The sequence below is a fragment of the Aspergillus chevalieri genome, chromosome 7 (assembly GCF_016861735.1).
Source record: "Aspergillus chevalieri M1 DNA, chromosome 7, nearly complete sequence".
Lineage (NCBI taxonomy): Eukaryota > Fungi > Ascomycota > Eurotiomycetes > Eurotiales > Aspergillaceae > Aspergillus > Aspergillus chevalieri.
Window position 1 is genome coordinate 1,940,430 of NC_057368.1, and position 15,173 is coordinate 1,955,602.

Sequence of the window (15,173 nt, forward strand, 5' to 3'; positions counted from 1 at the left end):
GAGCATTAATATGCAGAATCAAAACAATGATATCAGGTTCTACCTTAACATAGAAACAAAGGGGTTCGGAGTAAAAAATAAAACGGAGAATGTGGGAGACTGAACTGTAGAGCCGCCAAGAACCCCTGGTGATGGTTCCCACCGCTTAATATGGGCTCCCATGGATCGAATCCTTCATAGTACCGAGGTTCTAACCCGGTCTACTTGAGTACGGAGTACGGAGTACAGTTACAAAAGAGAGTGCGGTGACAGTGTCGACACGTAGCGGTATTCAGCTCTCCAGCTGAGGTCAGAGCACTGAATATGCAGAATCGAACTGCAGTACGAAGTGCTTGTACGGAGTACATCGTGCCTTAGTGAGATCTGTACAAGTGCATCGCTAGTCCCAATCGGTCAGTTCTCGTGCAGATCACATGACCTCACAACTTGCAAAATCGAAATTGAAATAGAGAAAGGCCTTGAGACGTCAATTGAACAAAAGTTTGGAATATCGAAACTCTTATTGTGCGATTTCGACTTGCTCCACAATCACAAGCCCAGAAAATCCACTCTGACTCGCTCAGACTTTTTAAACTTCAATAGAAAGCGATCCGGTGTGATAGCGTCCGACCACAGAGTACTCTGTACAAGTACTAGTACAAAATACAAACCCTACGATGGTTGTGTGCCTCGCACAACAGCTGTTAAAACTGCACATGCATATCATTAAAAAAAGCCACTTAAACGAATTACATGCATCATCACTTTTTCTTTTCGTCGTCACTGCGTTTACCGTCCCAGGCGAATCACACCAGCCGCCATCAGCTTCTGGATCTTTGTCCGCACTTGCGCGTTCTTCATATGCTCCTGCAGGGCCACCGGGTCGCTCTTGGCCTGCTGCAGGATGCTCTGCATAACGGGGTCTTGGAGAATCGACATGATCTAGTACAGTCAGTATCATTCGAATTGACCCCTACACATGTTTAGAAACTTACCTCAGGATCATTCTGAATGCGCTCCATGGTCTGTTGCTCCGTCTCGCCAGCACGGGCGCTGAACTGAGACTCCAGGCACTTCTGTGACTGCTGCTCGATCTCGCGAGCAAACGAACCGTCATCGTGCTCCTGCGCCTCAGTGCAGACGTCCAGTGCCCTGTTGTACTCCTTCATAGCCACCAGAGCCTGCGACTTGCGCATGTAAGCGCGGATGAACTTGGGGTCCCGGCTGATGGCCTCGTCGCAGTCCTGCACTGCCTGGGGGAACGCCATGAGCTTGACGAGCGCGGCAGCACGGTTGGAAAATCCACGAGGATCCTGCGGCGCCCGCTTCGTCATCTCGGTGAATGCATCGACCGCACCCGGCCAGTCGGCCTCCTGGAACTTTTGCTGACCCAGTTCGCGCGCCTTTTCAGCTTCAGCAGGGTCGATGTATGATTCTTTCTCGGCCTTGCTCTTAGCCTTCTCGGCATTTCGGAGCTTCGTCAGAGCATCAGGGGTGCGGTGCTCAGTGAGCGACTTGTTGTAGAACTCGATGGCCTGGGCGAGATCACCGAGCTTCTCATGAGCAGTTCCGATACGTGCGAACGACCTGTAGTGTTAAACCGCGTTAGAAAAACTTAACGAGATGTAGGTGACTTTTCGACACTTACTTGGCAAGCACCTTAAAGTCCGCACGGTATTCACGACCCTCCTCGATAGCCTTCTGGCAGACCTCAATGGCGCCTTGATAATCGCCCTTCTCAAACTTGGCCGCACCGATGTTGTTGAGGTATGTAACGTCCTTGTTCGCTTCCCAAGCCTTCTCGTAGTGCTCAATAGCCTCGTCGAACTGTCGCTTCTTGTAGAAGTCGTTACCAATCTTCTTCTCAGCGTCACCGGCTTCTTGTGCCTTCTTCTTAGCAAGAGTCTCTTCGTCTTCCGGTTCGGGTTCGGGTTCGGGTTCGGGCTGCTTCTTCGGTTCGGGCTTGGGTGCCTCCTGCTGAGCCTCTGGTGCAGCACCCTCAGGAGGAGCGCCAAAGTTCATATCAATTCCCAGAAGCACACTCATAACCTGCAAGAAGCGAGGGTCCTGGATCTCCTGGCCAACGCTGTTGGGGTTCTCCTTAACACGCTGCAGCTTCGCCATGAACTCGCCGTCCGCGAGGAGGGGGGATGTTTTGGGGTTGTTGGCAAGCTTCTGGAACAGCTGAGGATCGTTGAAAATTCCACCAAGACCTCCAGACGGGTCAGCGTCGCCTCCCTTCACTTCGGCATCAATGGCTCTCTTCACGGCGGCAAAGCCAGACTTGGCCTGGTCGTTTCCGGGCTCGAGGTTGAGGGCTTCTTCGTAGGCATCGTGGGCGGCCACTGCACCGATTAGCAAACTATTCCCACATTGTAGTTCTCGTGCTCAGTCATTCATCACTTACAGAGATCTCCCTGGCCACGAAGGGCAGCACCTTTACGCACCCAACCCTTGGACCAATCGGGCTTCAACTCAGTTGCCTTGTTCGCATCGTCGAGGGCACTCTGGTAGTCACCCTGGGCGGAATACACAGCAGAACGGTTCGAATAGAGGATGTGGTTGGAAGCTTCGATCGCAATAGCCTGAGTGAATTTGTCGCTGTGAAGTCATGTCAGTGCTCCAGCTCTTTTTATGCAAAACCGTCATAGCGCGGGGTAGATTCATACATAGCAGTAGAGTAGTCTTTAGCAGAGAAGGCTTTGTTGCCCTCGGCCTTCAACGCGTCAGCCATGGTGCAGATATGGGGTATCAAGATGAAGATGCTAGGTTGAATTCAAGAATCTTCTTGCAATCTGGACCGGGGGGAAGCTTGCGTTCATAATCTCTGACGGGCTGATCTTCTCGAAATTTCCGGCACTTACGTTGTGCCTCAGGCAGAAGTACCTTAGTACTCCCAGGCATCAAGGCAGACTAGCTTTTCTTTCGCGCTAAACTCTTTCAGGCCTCCCCGCTGAAAAACATCTCCGCCGCCTTTTCTCACACTCTCGTTCGCTGTGTCATTTTTCATTCATTATTCTTTTTTGAGTTTTCAGTGGTCGCAACTAGTCGCAAGCGATGGATTACTGAATATGCTATTCCATAAGCCCTTCCGGTGATTTTACGCAGCTCTTTCCTCCTTTGTCCTCTCGTTGGCGACCTCCCATCATATCGACCTCCAAAATGTCCGTGACGGAGCTCGCCTCCAAGCTCTACGATGCCTGTCTGAGCAATTTCCCGTCTGACCATCTTTTCTACCAGCAAGACCTGCTAGGTCTGGGTATTGTGCCGAAGAATGACCTTCCGCTTCTGTTACAATGCACTCAGTCGCTGGTGGACCAGAAATTATTCCGTTTGCTCGCTGGTAAAAATGATCGGCTCGCATGGAAGCTCATCTCTCGCGAAGATGCGGATAAGTATGTCTTTGTTTCTTTGACTTGGGATTTCCCAAAATACTAACCGGTACCGTTTAGACTGCAGAACCTGAGCCCCGACGAAAGTCTGGTGTATAATGTGATTCATTCGACTGGCCGCTCAGGAATCTGGGTCCGCGCTATCCAGACCCGCACCAACCTACACAAGTCCATTCTCGACCGTTGCCTCAAGTCGCTCGAAGGCAAGAACTACATCAAAAGCGTCCACAATGTCAAATTCCCTAGTCGGAAGATGTACATGCTCGCCGGCCTGGCCCCGAGTGAGGATGTCACCGGAGGCGCCTGGTTCACGGACGGAGTGCTGGATGCGAACTTCATCAACAGCGTTGCGGGTTACATCGAGTACACCGTGAGTCGCAAGAGTTGGTACGAGGTACCCAGCGCTGATGGGCCGGGGAAGAAGCGTCTCAAAACTGGGGCCGGCAGCGTGGCTGTGAAGCAGGAATTGGGTGAAAGGCAGTATCTTCCGTTTCCTGCTGGGTATCAAGGATATCCGACTGCCAGCATGATCACGGCTGCTGTGAACGAGAGTGGTATCACGCCCGTGCGACTGGGCGAGGAAAGTATTGTACAGCTACTCCAAATGCTGTGCTTCGACAACAAGTTGATCGCGCTGAGCAACGGCGAGGTCTACAAGTCCGTCAAGCACCCAGAGGCAGTCAAAGCCGCGCAAGCACGGAAACCCGGGGGCGAAGATGCAGACGAGGTAGACTACCTGGTCAAAAACGGCATGACAGAAGCGCCGTGCGGCCAGTGCCCTGTGTTCAGACTATGCGCTCCTGGCGGAGCCGTCAGCCCAGAGACTTGCGAATATTTCGACCCATGGCTCGAAAAGGCGCTTGGATTTTGATTTGTCGATCACATATAGATCGGCTTGTCATTCTTTTCTATGACCCGGTGGTTTCCGGGTTTTGCTTCTTTCTAAGCTTATAATCAGGTGGCTGGGAAGATCATCCCTCTTTGCATAGCGTTGGCGTTATATTTAAAAAGTTCTATTTGGCATTGGCAAGATTGGGATCTCTTGTGAGGAGATTGTATCTATAGCTGTATCTAACGAATTTTTAGAGAAGGATAATTGATCCTGATTTATACAGAGTATATCTTGGATAATACGAAGTCGTAGCCGGGTGGCCATGGTCAATGAATTTAAAAAACGCAATGGGTATATGTACAGTACAAACGATGCGCCAAACCAACGAAACAACCTGAGCAGAGAGAACTACTTCCCCAAAGTAACCCTACACTCGTCACAATACCACGTCCCAACCGGCTCCCTCGTCAACCCCACGCATTTCCAATGAAACCACTCATATGGACAATTATCATTATCACAAGCGACCATATCTCCATGGCTGACGCTGCGACAAGTGCAATAAACCTTCGTGTCCTCGTTTCCCTCGTCCTCGTCGTCATCGTCAAGGTCATTCCCCGCGCTCGCATTCTCTGAATCAGACATATCCGCGTCGCTCAACATCGAGTCATCCTCGTCGTCGTCTCCACCGGCGGATGGGGATTTCTTCATGCCGATTCGGATCCGCGATGCGCTTGAGGATCGCTTTGAGGCTTTGCCCATTGATTTTAATTTCTTCAGTTGTTGGTGAGGGGCAACTTTCTTTGTCAGGGCTTTTCGAGTCACCCCTACTGTGCGTGGGCCGGCGCTGCCGGCGCGGCTGGTGCTGGGGGTTCCTGCTCTGGGGGTCCCGGGGCCTAGGGATGATTGACGGAGATTGGAGGATGTGTTGGGAAGTGTACTAAGTGATGGGTTAAGACGGCGTCGCTTGCTGTCCACCGCGCCAGCGGATGATTCTCGTTGCTGTCGTTGCTGGAAATGTGAAGTCGCGGTTGCGGCGGGCGTTGCTGGAGCGGAACTTCGCGCACTAATTTGCGAGTTAAAAGCGGCTGGACCACCCGGCCGGGCGAGGGACTGGCTGAGTCTCTGAGTAGCGCCTAATACTGCGTTTGCGTTTCCCGATGTAGGGTTGAGAGGAGCGGCATAGGAAGCCGTTGAGTCCGCCGTGGTATCCGGAAAGAAGATCTTGGGCGGATCTCGATACTGATCTTTATTGCTGTTGAAGAGAGAAGGGATAGGAGGGTCATTAGACAAGACGCCGTCATTCTGTAAATCGCGGATTTTGATATCCAGTTTCTTGATCTGTCGATCCAATAGAACGCACGCCTTCTCGCTCAACTGGATCTTCTCCTCTTGCAGCTGCTGGGACCTATCAAAGTTCTGCAGAATGATCTTCCCGTATTGTTCTTCTTTGGGATTCGGCGCAAGACTACCGTTCAACTTGATGAATTTCTGTAAAGTACCATCCCGGGTATTGATTGCTGTGCGGGCATCCTGGATAGTTTTATCCTTTGCCTGAATTTCCTCCATCAGGTGGTTGATCTCCGCTGGCAGGTTCGCCACGTCGTGGACGAACTGCTCCAGCACCGATGCACAGTCTTCTGCGCCGTGTGCCATGTTCTCTTGAATATTTCAGTTTGCGGTGATCGTAGAACGAATGCGTTGCGCCTTCCTTGATTCCGATCAAACGTATTCAGTCTCTTTGGCCACTTTTGACGGTTCTCTTGATTCAACACAATATGGGCCCTTCTTCAAACAGAATTTGCTGCTTAATTTGCCAACGCGACTGGCGATGGCGACAATATCTTGAAGCTGAAAAGGGAAAGTTGAAAAGTGAAGACGCGATGCGGAGGAATGGGATCGCTGCGAGTCACGTGGTTCAGCGCCACATTACAGCAAGCCACATCACTAGCCACTGATAAGCTTCGGCTGAACAGACACGGGCCTCAGCTGAATAAACCTCAGCTGAGCTTCAGCTTCAGCTGAAGCCATTAAGGAGAAGAAAATTGAGTAGTATATAAGGAATAACAAGGAATAAAGTCTATACATGTTGTTCAAAGATTTTCTATCAATTGAACTAGGTGACGTTCAATGGCATACGCTGCAAACGGTGCAAACGGAGGATATCTATGAATGATCCCCTCTATCGGTCTTTGCTTTCCCCCACTCTCTTCAATTCTTTTCCGCCGTCTCAAAGACTTCGTTTAGTGACAGTAACAAAGCGACCGTCAGATTCGAATTGACGACCCGATTGACGTGCTATTGAAAATAGGGTCCATACAATACCAGATGACCATGAGCGAGGAACCGCTTCCGGAGGGAGTCTTCTCCCTCCTTGATACTGATCTCTACAAGTTGACGATGCAGTGTGCTATTCTCAAGTATTTTCCTGATGTTTGTGAGTCGCTGGACACTAGAAAGATGGCTGTTTCAAAATACTGATGTTACTCAGATGTGACTTATGGGTTCACGAATCGTACCCCGCAAATGAAATTCACGCGAAGCGCATACAAATGGCTCTTGCGACAGATGGACAGTATGTCAATGCATCTAATCGCGGAAGCCTCGTATTGCTAATAGCGCATTCTTTCTGTAGAAATCGCAAATATTCGTATCTCACCGGACGAGATCGAATTCCTGAGAAAGCGATGTCCCTACTTCAATGACGCATACCTACAGTTCTTGACGACGTTCAAGCTTACACCCTCCGAGCAAATCGATATCACCTGGACGCCCGTGAACGACACCGGTAGCGAAGAAGATGTCGGCGGTATCGAATATCTCATCAAGGGCCGCTGGGTCGAGACAATACTGTACGAGATTCCTCTGCTTGCGCTGACCAGCCAAGCATACTTTATGTTCTGCGATAAGGACTGGGACTACACCGGTCAGGAAGACAAGGCGTACCGGAAAGGATGTGCACTGCTTGAACACGGCTGTGTTTTCTCGGAGTTTGGTTCGCGACGTCGACGGGACTATCACACTCAGGACTTGGTCATGAAGGGACTTTGCGCGGCTGCGGAAGAGTGCCGGAAGAAGGGCTGGAAGGGAGTCTTTACGGGGTCGAGTAACGTCCACTTTGCGATGAAGTATGACGTGGATCCGGTTGGCACTGTTGCCCACGAGTGGTACATGACGATTGCTGCTATCACTGATGACTACGAGAACGCCAATGAGATAGCATTGAGATACTGGCTCGGATGCTTCGGTGAAGGAGTAAGTTTCATTTTCATGCCTTTGCCTGGGCGGCACACTGACAAAACTAGGTCCTTGGAATCGCATTAACAGATACATTCGGCACACCAGCCTTCCTCGACGCCTTCTCCAAGCCAATACCCAAATACACCAGCGCAGGAGTCGGAGCCGTCAGCACAAGCGCCTCCGGAGCCGCTACCACAACTCAATCCAATATCCAAAGCGAGGCGCAAACTACACCACCTATCACAGCACCAATCCACGAAAAGAGCGGCGAGCACGAGAAGAAGACATACGCGGATGTTTACACCGGTGTTCGCCAGGACTCTGGCGACCCCGCGTACTTCGTGAAGATGGTCCGTGACTTCTACGACGGACATGGCATCACAGGCCAGAAGGTCATTGTTTTCTCGGACTCGCTCAACATCGAGAATTGTTTAGAGTACAAGGTCATTGCGGAGGAGGCAAACTTCAAGCCTGTTTTCGGCGTCGGAACATTCTTCACCAGTAAGCCCCATCCCTTCTACGCAATCCAAATCAAGCTAATATCATGTTCCAGACGACTTCATCAACAAAGCCAACGACGAAAAATCCAAACCCCTCAATATCGTCATCAAAATCGCTACCGCAAACGGCCGCCCGGCCGTCAAGCTCAGCGATAACATGGGCAAGAACACCGGCGACAAGGATACCGTCCAGCACGTCAAGCAGAAGCTCAGATACGTCGAGCACACCTGGGAGCAAGGTGATGAGGCTAACAGATGGGCTAAGAAGAGCTAAATGTATCTTCTACGATGCAATGCTTGCTTTAAATGAATGGATGGTAGCTTTTTTCACTATGTATATTGTTTGTTTGTTTTTTTAAGTATCTATGTATGGATATGATTCGAGCGAGCAATTACTTGGATGTTTTTGCGAGTTGTGTTCACGAGATATATCCGTTTGCTTTCTTTTTTGGTTTGGGTACAAAATAAAAAAGGCTTGCTTGATAGACATCTCATGACTATATATATTTCTTGCCCGGAGGAAGGGGAAAAGAATTACAAAATTCCTAACAAATATATATATACATCCAAGCCGAAAGCTACATACAAGAGGCATAATCGTTATTGACACAACCCCAAATCCCTATCCAAATCCCCCGTAATATCCGCCGGCGTATGCGTATGCCCCGTGGCCGACCCAATCCCAGTACTCCCATTGTCCGGCGAAAAGGGCCACGCATCTCTGCGCTCATTCTCAAAACCAGAACCGCCATACTCCGAATCCATGGCCCCGGCCAAAAGCTCCTGCGTCCAGTCTATTCCATACGGATCAGGATCGGAAGGAGAAATGTTTTGGTCGAGATTTGTGGGTGCGGCGAAGTCGAAGGGTGGGTTGGGGATATCGAGGGAGAGGAAGTCTGTGGGTGGGGTGTCGAGATTGAGATGGTCGAGGTGGTTGTTAAAGTCGGTATATGAGTTATTGCGGTGTTGTTGGGATGGGGCGGGTGTTGGTGCTGTTGGTGATGGGGAGGGTTTGGTTGCTGTTGTGGATTGGAGGTCGGAGACGGTGCTTTGCTTTCGGTGCTGCTCACCAATATCCTTGTTTGGGGGATTCTCAGGATTCTCTTCGAGTGAATCATTCTTTTGCCCAGAGTCAGAGTTGCTGGAACTGTACTGCATGATGCGAAGGAAAGCATTGGTGTTGTCAGATTGCACTTTCACGGCAGCCTCAATGTTGGCCACTTCCATATCCGCCGCTGGATAGATATCTTTCAAGCCCTGCAGTACTTGAACACATCTCTGGAAGTTATAGAGGCTTGTTTCGCGGACTGTGGGGTTGTCTGATTTGGAATTCGTCAGGTGTGCAACAGCAGCGGGCAGGATGACAGTCACGCCCGATTGGGGCAGAAACCTGGTAAGGTCTAGTTGATTCAGGCCCTGGACGATGTGCGTTATGCCTAGAGCTGAGTCATGCATCTTTGCGCGTGCGGTATTCATCAACTCTTGACGCGCCTTCGACTGGTTCTTGTGGAAGTTCGTAGCCCATGGCCGGTATAGCGCGCTGATTGTGGCGTGGTATAGCATTCTCAACATAGCGCTATGGAGCAGGAGAACACCTTCGCCTTCTTTAATGGTGTTTCTGGACTCTGGAATGAACTGAGCATCCTTGGGGAGCCCGTTTAGCCAGGACTCGAGTTTCTGGCTACACCGCGCCAGCTCGGACTCGGACGCCAGCCTCGGAACCAAAGTGATGGTTGTCCTGGTAGTTGTCCCAAATTGACATTGGGAAGGGGAGTATTGAGCGAAAAGCACTCGGCCAATGCACTGGCAGAGCTTAGTCTTTTCGATAAACATAGTAGCCAGGCGTTTCTGGTGCGAAACGTCTTCCAGCTGGCGACAATGAAACATCGCGGTGACAGATGGATGATATGCCTCAAAATCAAAGTCATCAAGTTTCAACAACGGGATATTACTCGTCCCTTCATTAAGTTGACTCGGGCGCCGTAATCCCATGGCTATTAAGCGGTCTCGCGAATAGAGGCACCACCAAAGGCGTGTTCTCAGCCGTTTGCTGCTTGGGTCCATGTTAGGAGCAGAGGCTGGGTCCCTGTTTAACCCAATGGACTGCGCTTGTGTGTTACAGACCCCAATCCAATCCCAGATATCTCTTCGGGGGTGGTTGGCGTGATCTGACCAATATGTCATGAGCAGGAGGGTCTGGATGATCGCCACGCGATCTTCTTCGCAGTCTAAAGAATATAGTAACTAAAACTAATTAGCAGTTGCAGCTATTCAGACAAAAGGCAACGTACTCTTAATCGTGTATAGAAAGCATTCCGGGCGTTTTTCCTTGTTGTATAACCAGCATCATGGAGGTGCTTGAAATCGATAAAAGCAGTGGCCACGAACATAACGGCCTGAAACAGCAACAAACTGATATTCCCGTTTGGGTCATTCTGAGCAATAGAAAATAGAAACTTTTGGAGATTCAACACCGGCATGAAACTATGCACCCATTTGATATAGCACCGTAACAGTTCATTCCGCAATCCACTCTCCGGTATCGAAAGCGCGCCTCGAATGCGCAAAAACTCCAGGTCCTCCGGCGCCATCCGCGACGGCAAGGGCTTCAAAAAGCGCGGTTCATCATCCAAGATGGCTATCAGAGGGTCGAACTCGGGGTCGATCAAGTCCTGTACTGCAGTAACCATGTTCGCTAACGGTAACGACGGTTGTACCGCTCGATTCCCCAGCGTTCGCCATTCTCGCTCTGTTCTGGAGCTCTGAAGCCACGGTGCACGAGCGTTGAAGTCCAAGCTATGACTTCTTTTGGCTGGTGGTTCTTCGCCATCGTCTTCGTGGTATCGACCGGCGTCTAGAGACTTGCGCTTGGCGGCCAGCATCCTGGAGATGGTAATATATAGCCGCTATGGCAGCGGGCAGATGGGAGATTCGAACATAAAAGTAGATTTGACGTCTGTTATGTAAATAGAGTGCGAACTAAGCAGGAGTAGTAGATGGCTGACACCGTTATTCCGGCAGTACCAGAAGGCGGTGTTCGGGACTGGTTTCCCCCCCGCGAATTAGTTGATGGCGACGAGGGTTCATGGCAGCCGTTCACGGGAAATTGATGTGTTGTGAAGAGATGATAGAGATAGTCTCTATGTTATCCGGACTAGGTGTATAGTGTTTTGGGTCATTGGGGATAGCGGATGGGTAAATACGCTGAGTGCGGTGAGTTACTACTCTATCAACGATGCTCGACGGCCCCAATAGTTAGTTACTACAGCGGTACAGGGATACATCCGATTGGATTCTTATGCACAATTTAGTATAAAGAATGTAATATAAACATTGGCACCATCGGGGTTTACCATAGATATGTATATGTACCTTCCGGTTGTCTGTTGGACTGGCATACCAGGAAGACTACGGATATAACCATGTTGATCTAGATGATCTAAATGGCTGAGAATCTACTACTAAGAGCACGGAATTGCTCATGTCAGTATTCTGTCTGCTTGCGACAGACCGGAAGTCTTCGCAAGGGTTGTTAAATATCCGAGCGGCTAGCAAGCTCCTAGCTAAGGGAATCGACTAAGAGCAAGAAGGGTTGGCCACAGTCCAAATGAATTGCAAAAGCAATCTCAATGGCCGTAATACCACAGGGGTCCCAATAAACGCCGTAACAGATTCATTTCGTGAATTTATAGACTGACAAAACCGTCCACATTGAGATCACCCAAGACGCATGTGCCTGTAAAGCAAATATAATACACGGATTCATTAAGAGAATTCGAAGCAGTAGGAGATTGAAGGCCGCACGTTCTTTTTCGACTTCGCTAATCGCTAATCATCCGATCCGGTCGTGAAAGATTCATAACATGTCGACCCAAGGTGTAAGGGACGGATTTATACACTTCTCACGTCAGCGAACAGAAACGATTTTTTTTTATCTCGTGAACGGATGCTAGAAAAGGAACGCAGTGAAAGGTTGGTCGACTTACGGAGGGACGAGCAGCTCGCCGAGGCTGCTGTGGAAGAAAGCGACACCGGCCTATAGAAAAGACGTATTAGAACCCATTCAACAATTGCCTCAGAAGCACGGCAACAATAGAAGACAATTATACTTACACCAAAGACCAGGAGGCTTCTGACAATAGTGGCGTTCTCGGACGAGGTGATCTCATCGTAGAGGGTGCCGACGAAGCCCTTCTGAGGGCGACCGCCGCCAGAGACGACAATGCGCTGGTTAGGAGCCATGGTTAAATGTGTATATGGAGTAGAAAGTAGAAGACGGTAGACAAAGCTGTCAGTGGAAGTTGGTTGAATACTACTGACCGTCGAGAAATCTTTCGAGCCTCAGATGCTTGGCACCGATTGCGTCGTTAGCTTTCCACGGCACCCGTACAAATCTCCGGATCGGCAGTGCGACGAAGCAGTAGAATACGCGAAAACATCTATTTGTTCTTTTCTGAAGAAAAATTGCGATTCGCGTCTGTCATTCAAGTCGTATTTTTTTTGTTTTTACCTTGTGAATTAGCGTCTTTTTGTGTACTGGTAGTACATCGAACGAACCAAGTCGGCCTCAAACTGCGGAAGCCGCAATGACGAACGTCGATGAGCTTTTCAAGGTGTGTTAATGCGATTTCTTATTTTCAGCCAGTATCTAATTGACATAGAAACCCTTGTCGGTAGGAACCGGAAAGCGCAAATTAGAACCGGCCCAAGATCCAAGTATGTCCTGCGACCGACCTACGTTTTCGCTACAATGAGTGCTAATGCGCGTTGGAACAGATGAGCTCTATAAAGCGGCCAAATTAGAATCCAATGGAGATGCGAAATCGAAAGGAAAAGGGCCCATGGTGGAAGATGAGGAGGAAGACGATGGTGAAGCCGGCCCAGAGCTGCCCCCCGATTTCGAGGAGGACGAACCAGACGATGAAGAAGGACGATTCTTCGGCGGAGGTATGGAGCGTCAGACGGCAGAGGCAATGCTGTATATCGATCAGCAGGATGCGGAGGAAGGGCAAGCGGCGGTATGTGTGAAGCAGAATGAGTGCGCTGGCCTAATCTCGTACTGACGCTGTTCTAGCCCGAGAAATTCGATTCTGCTTGGGTGCGCCGGTTCGCGCTCAACTTTGAGAGGAAGATATCCAAGAATGCAGAGTTGCGAGGCAAGTTCGAAAATGAACCTCAGAAGTGAGTCGAATGCAAACACCCTTTCAAGAATACGGATGGACTGACGCTCTTTTTCCAGGTTCATGGCGTCCGAGGCTGATCTACATACGGAAATTAAGAACCTGTCCATCCTATCCGAGCACCCAGAGTTGTACGGCGAGTTTTCTAAAATGGGCTGCGTTGGCTCTTTAATCTCGCTGCTATCGCATGAAAACGCGGATATCGCTATAGACGCTATTCAGATCATCAGCGAGTTGACGGATGAAGATGTGGAGGCAGAACAAGAGCAATGGGATACCCTAGTTAATGCAATGGTGCGATATTTTCCAGTTGCACTCAGTTGCATAAGCTAACGGGTTGTTTAGATGGACGCGGATCTCATAGAACTTCTAAGCCAAAACCTGACCCGCTTCGACGAAACATCCGACATTGATAGGTCAGGGGTGTATTATGTGCTGGGTGAGTGACAAGTCATGTTGTTATATGCCAGGCTAAATCCCTTTGCTGACCCTGTGATCTAGGTGTGCTCGAAAATCTGGCGTCGCAGCAATCCATTGCAGAAAAGATTGGTCAAGATTCGACCATGCTGTCATGGCTTTTATCCCGCGCGCAGAAGAAAGAGGTACCCGTGAGCCAGAACAAACAGTATGCTGCTGAGATCCTGGCAATCTTATTGCAATCGTCCTCCAAAAACAGGGAGAAGTTCCTTGGTCTTGACGGCGTGGACACTCTCCTCCAGCTTCTAAGTCAATATCGCAAACGCGACCCTGAAAAGGACTCCGACGAAGAAGAGTATGTTGAAAATTTGTTTGACTGTCTAATTTGTCTTGTCGACGAGGATACTGGCAAGACCAAATTCTTGGACGCAGAAGGAGTTGAACTTGCACAAATCATGCTCAAGGAAGGGAAGTTTAGCAAGCAACGTGCTCTGAGGGTCTTGGATCATGCTTTAGGCGGAGTAGGTGGTGCACCTGCCTGTGACCGATTGGTGGAAGTAGCGGGTTTGCGTACGGTTTTCGGAATATTCATGAAAAAGGTACGTTCAGTTTTCTATTGCCAGGGGCAGAGTACGGAAGCTAACAGCATATAGCAAGAGAATCAAACTATAGAACACCTTTTGGGCATCTTTGCCTCACTTTTACGACTTTTACCCGGAGGCTCCGCAGCACGCATCCGTACCCTGGCCAAGTTCATGGAGAAAGAATACGAAAAGATTGACAAGCTGGTCAAGCTCAGACGGGATTACGCATCGAGAGTAACACCGGTTGAGCAGGCCATCGAAAAGGAGAAGAAAAGCTTCGACAAAGAAGAACAAGAAATCATGGCGCCAGAATGGCTTTCGCGACGCTTCGATGCCGGCCTCTTCTCTATACAGCTCATTGATGTCATCCTGGCATGGCTTGTGGCCGAAGATGATGGGGCTAAGCAGAAAGTGGTCTCACTTTTGAAGGACCATGACGAAGACTTGTCTCTGATCCGAGGGACACTGCAAGGTGGGTTACTGTTTCTCCATTTGATTTCTACTTTTCTAAATGCTAACTGTTCACAGAGCAAGTTGAGGGGCTGTCGGAAGATGAGCCTGGGCAGAAGGACCATAAAGAAATGCTTGAGACACTTCTGCAGTTCGTTTGACAACTGCAGACCATTAGTGTGTCGAGTCGTGTATTATATCACTACATAAAGCCAATAATTTCCATGTTGAATGCAAATTGTCGAAATCCAGTAGAAAAGTCACGTGTTAGTACTTCCATTCTAGGACTAGTGTGAATCCGGCGGTCGAGGCGCTAGTGGCGGCTCAACAGCGCCCGGAGAAGGACAAGCATCCAGCTCTGCTCCATCCTCACCGTCTCGTTTGGCATGGGATCTGGGATTTTTCGATTCAACTGAGTCCCAGTTTGTTGCTCCGTCGCTAGTGACATTCTAAGACACTGTCCTAGCTGGTGAACCCGTCCCTGTCCCAGCACCCGGACGGATCTCGAAAGAGGGATCTTTTCACTGAGCGCGTTGCGCCCTTCTACGGTCTTTGATTATTCACATTCACCTTTCGATTTCCTTCATTTCGCATTTCTT

At 49.7% G+C, this 15,173-nt stretch overlaps 7 protein-coding genes across 7 annotated transcripts; 3 read left to right on the top strand and 4 right to left on the bottom strand.

The window, feature by feature from the left end:
* Window positions 1-768: 768 nt before the first annotated feature.
* On the bottom strand, window positions 769-2,713 carry sti1 (Hsp90 cochaperone STI1; the record flags this gene model as incomplete). Its single annotated transcript, XM_043283023.1, has 5 exons — window positions 769-921; window positions 975-1,566; window positions 1,628-2,324; window positions 2,387-2,580; window positions 2,649-2,713. The coding sequence occupies 5 exons, from the start codon at window positions 2,711-2,713 to the stop codon at window positions 769-771; spliced, it is 1,701 nt and encodes a 566-aa protein (XP_043140344.1).
* A 428-nt stretch (window positions 2,714-3,141) lies between these two features.
* On the top strand, window positions 3,142-4,242 carry RPC34 (RPC34 RNA polymerase subunit family protein; the record flags this gene model as incomplete). Its single annotated transcript, XM_043283024.1, has 2 exons — window positions 3,142-3,374; window positions 3,432-4,242. 2 exons carry the CDS (start codon window positions 3,142-3,144, stop codon window positions 4,240-4,242), a joined length of 1,044 nt encoding a protein of 347 aa, XP_043140345.1.
* Window positions 4,243-4,611: 369 nt separating this feature from the next.
* On the bottom strand, window positions 4,612-5,859 carry YNG2 (putative PHD finger domain protein; the record flags this gene model as incomplete). The annotated part of the gene is made up of 1 exon (XM_043283025.1): window positions 4,612-5,859. One exon carries the CDS (start codon window positions 5,857-5,859, stop codon window positions 4,612-4,614), a length of 1,248 nt encoding a protein of 415 aa, XP_043140346.1.
* Window positions 5,860-6,531: 672 nt separating this feature from the next.
* On the top strand, window positions 6,532-8,217 carry NPT1 (nicotinate phosphoribosyltransferase; the record flags this gene model as incomplete). The annotated part of the gene is made up of 5 exons (XM_043283026.1): window positions 6,532-6,640; window positions 6,695-6,778; window positions 6,839-7,458; window positions 7,509-7,944; window positions 7,997-8,217. The coding sequence occupies 5 exons, from the start codon at window positions 6,532-6,534 to the stop codon at window positions 8,215-8,217; spliced, it is 1,470 nt and encodes a 489-aa protein (XP_043140347.1).
* A 326-nt stretch (window positions 8,218-8,543) lies between these two features.
* ACHE_70669A (transcription factor domain-containing protein) lies at window positions 8,544-10,825 on the bottom strand (the record flags this gene model as incomplete). The annotated part of the gene is made up of 2 exons (XM_043283027.1): window positions 8,544-10,187; window positions 10,235-10,825. The coding sequence occupies 2 exons, from the start codon at window positions 10,823-10,825 to the stop codon at window positions 8,544-8,546; spliced, it is 2,235 nt and encodes a 744-aa protein (XP_043140348.1).
* Window positions 10,826-11,834: 1,009 nt separating this feature from the next.
* ACHE_70670A (putative TOM core complex subunit Tom6) lies at window positions 11,835-12,185 on the bottom strand (the record flags this gene model as incomplete). The annotated part of the gene is made up of 3 exons (XM_043283028.1): window positions 11,835-11,841; window positions 11,930-11,979; window positions 12,057-12,185. The coding sequence occupies 3 exons, from the start codon at window positions 12,183-12,185 to the stop codon at window positions 11,835-11,837; spliced, it is 186 nt and encodes a 61-aa protein (XP_043140349.1).
* Window positions 12,186-12,529: 344 nt separating this feature from the next.
* ACHE_70671S (beta-catenin-like protein 1) lies at window positions 12,530-14,735 on the top strand (the record flags this gene model as incomplete). Its single annotated transcript, XM_043283029.1, has 9 exons — window positions 12,530-12,556; window positions 12,605-12,659; window positions 12,720-12,961; window positions 13,018-13,124; window positions 13,183-13,417; window positions 13,469-13,562; window positions 13,625-14,139; window positions 14,194-14,596; window positions 14,653-14,735. 9 exons carry the CDS (start codon window positions 12,530-12,532, stop codon window positions 14,733-14,735), a joined length of 1,761 nt encoding a protein of 586 aa, XP_043140350.1.
* Window positions 14,736-15,173: the final 438 nt, after the last annotated feature.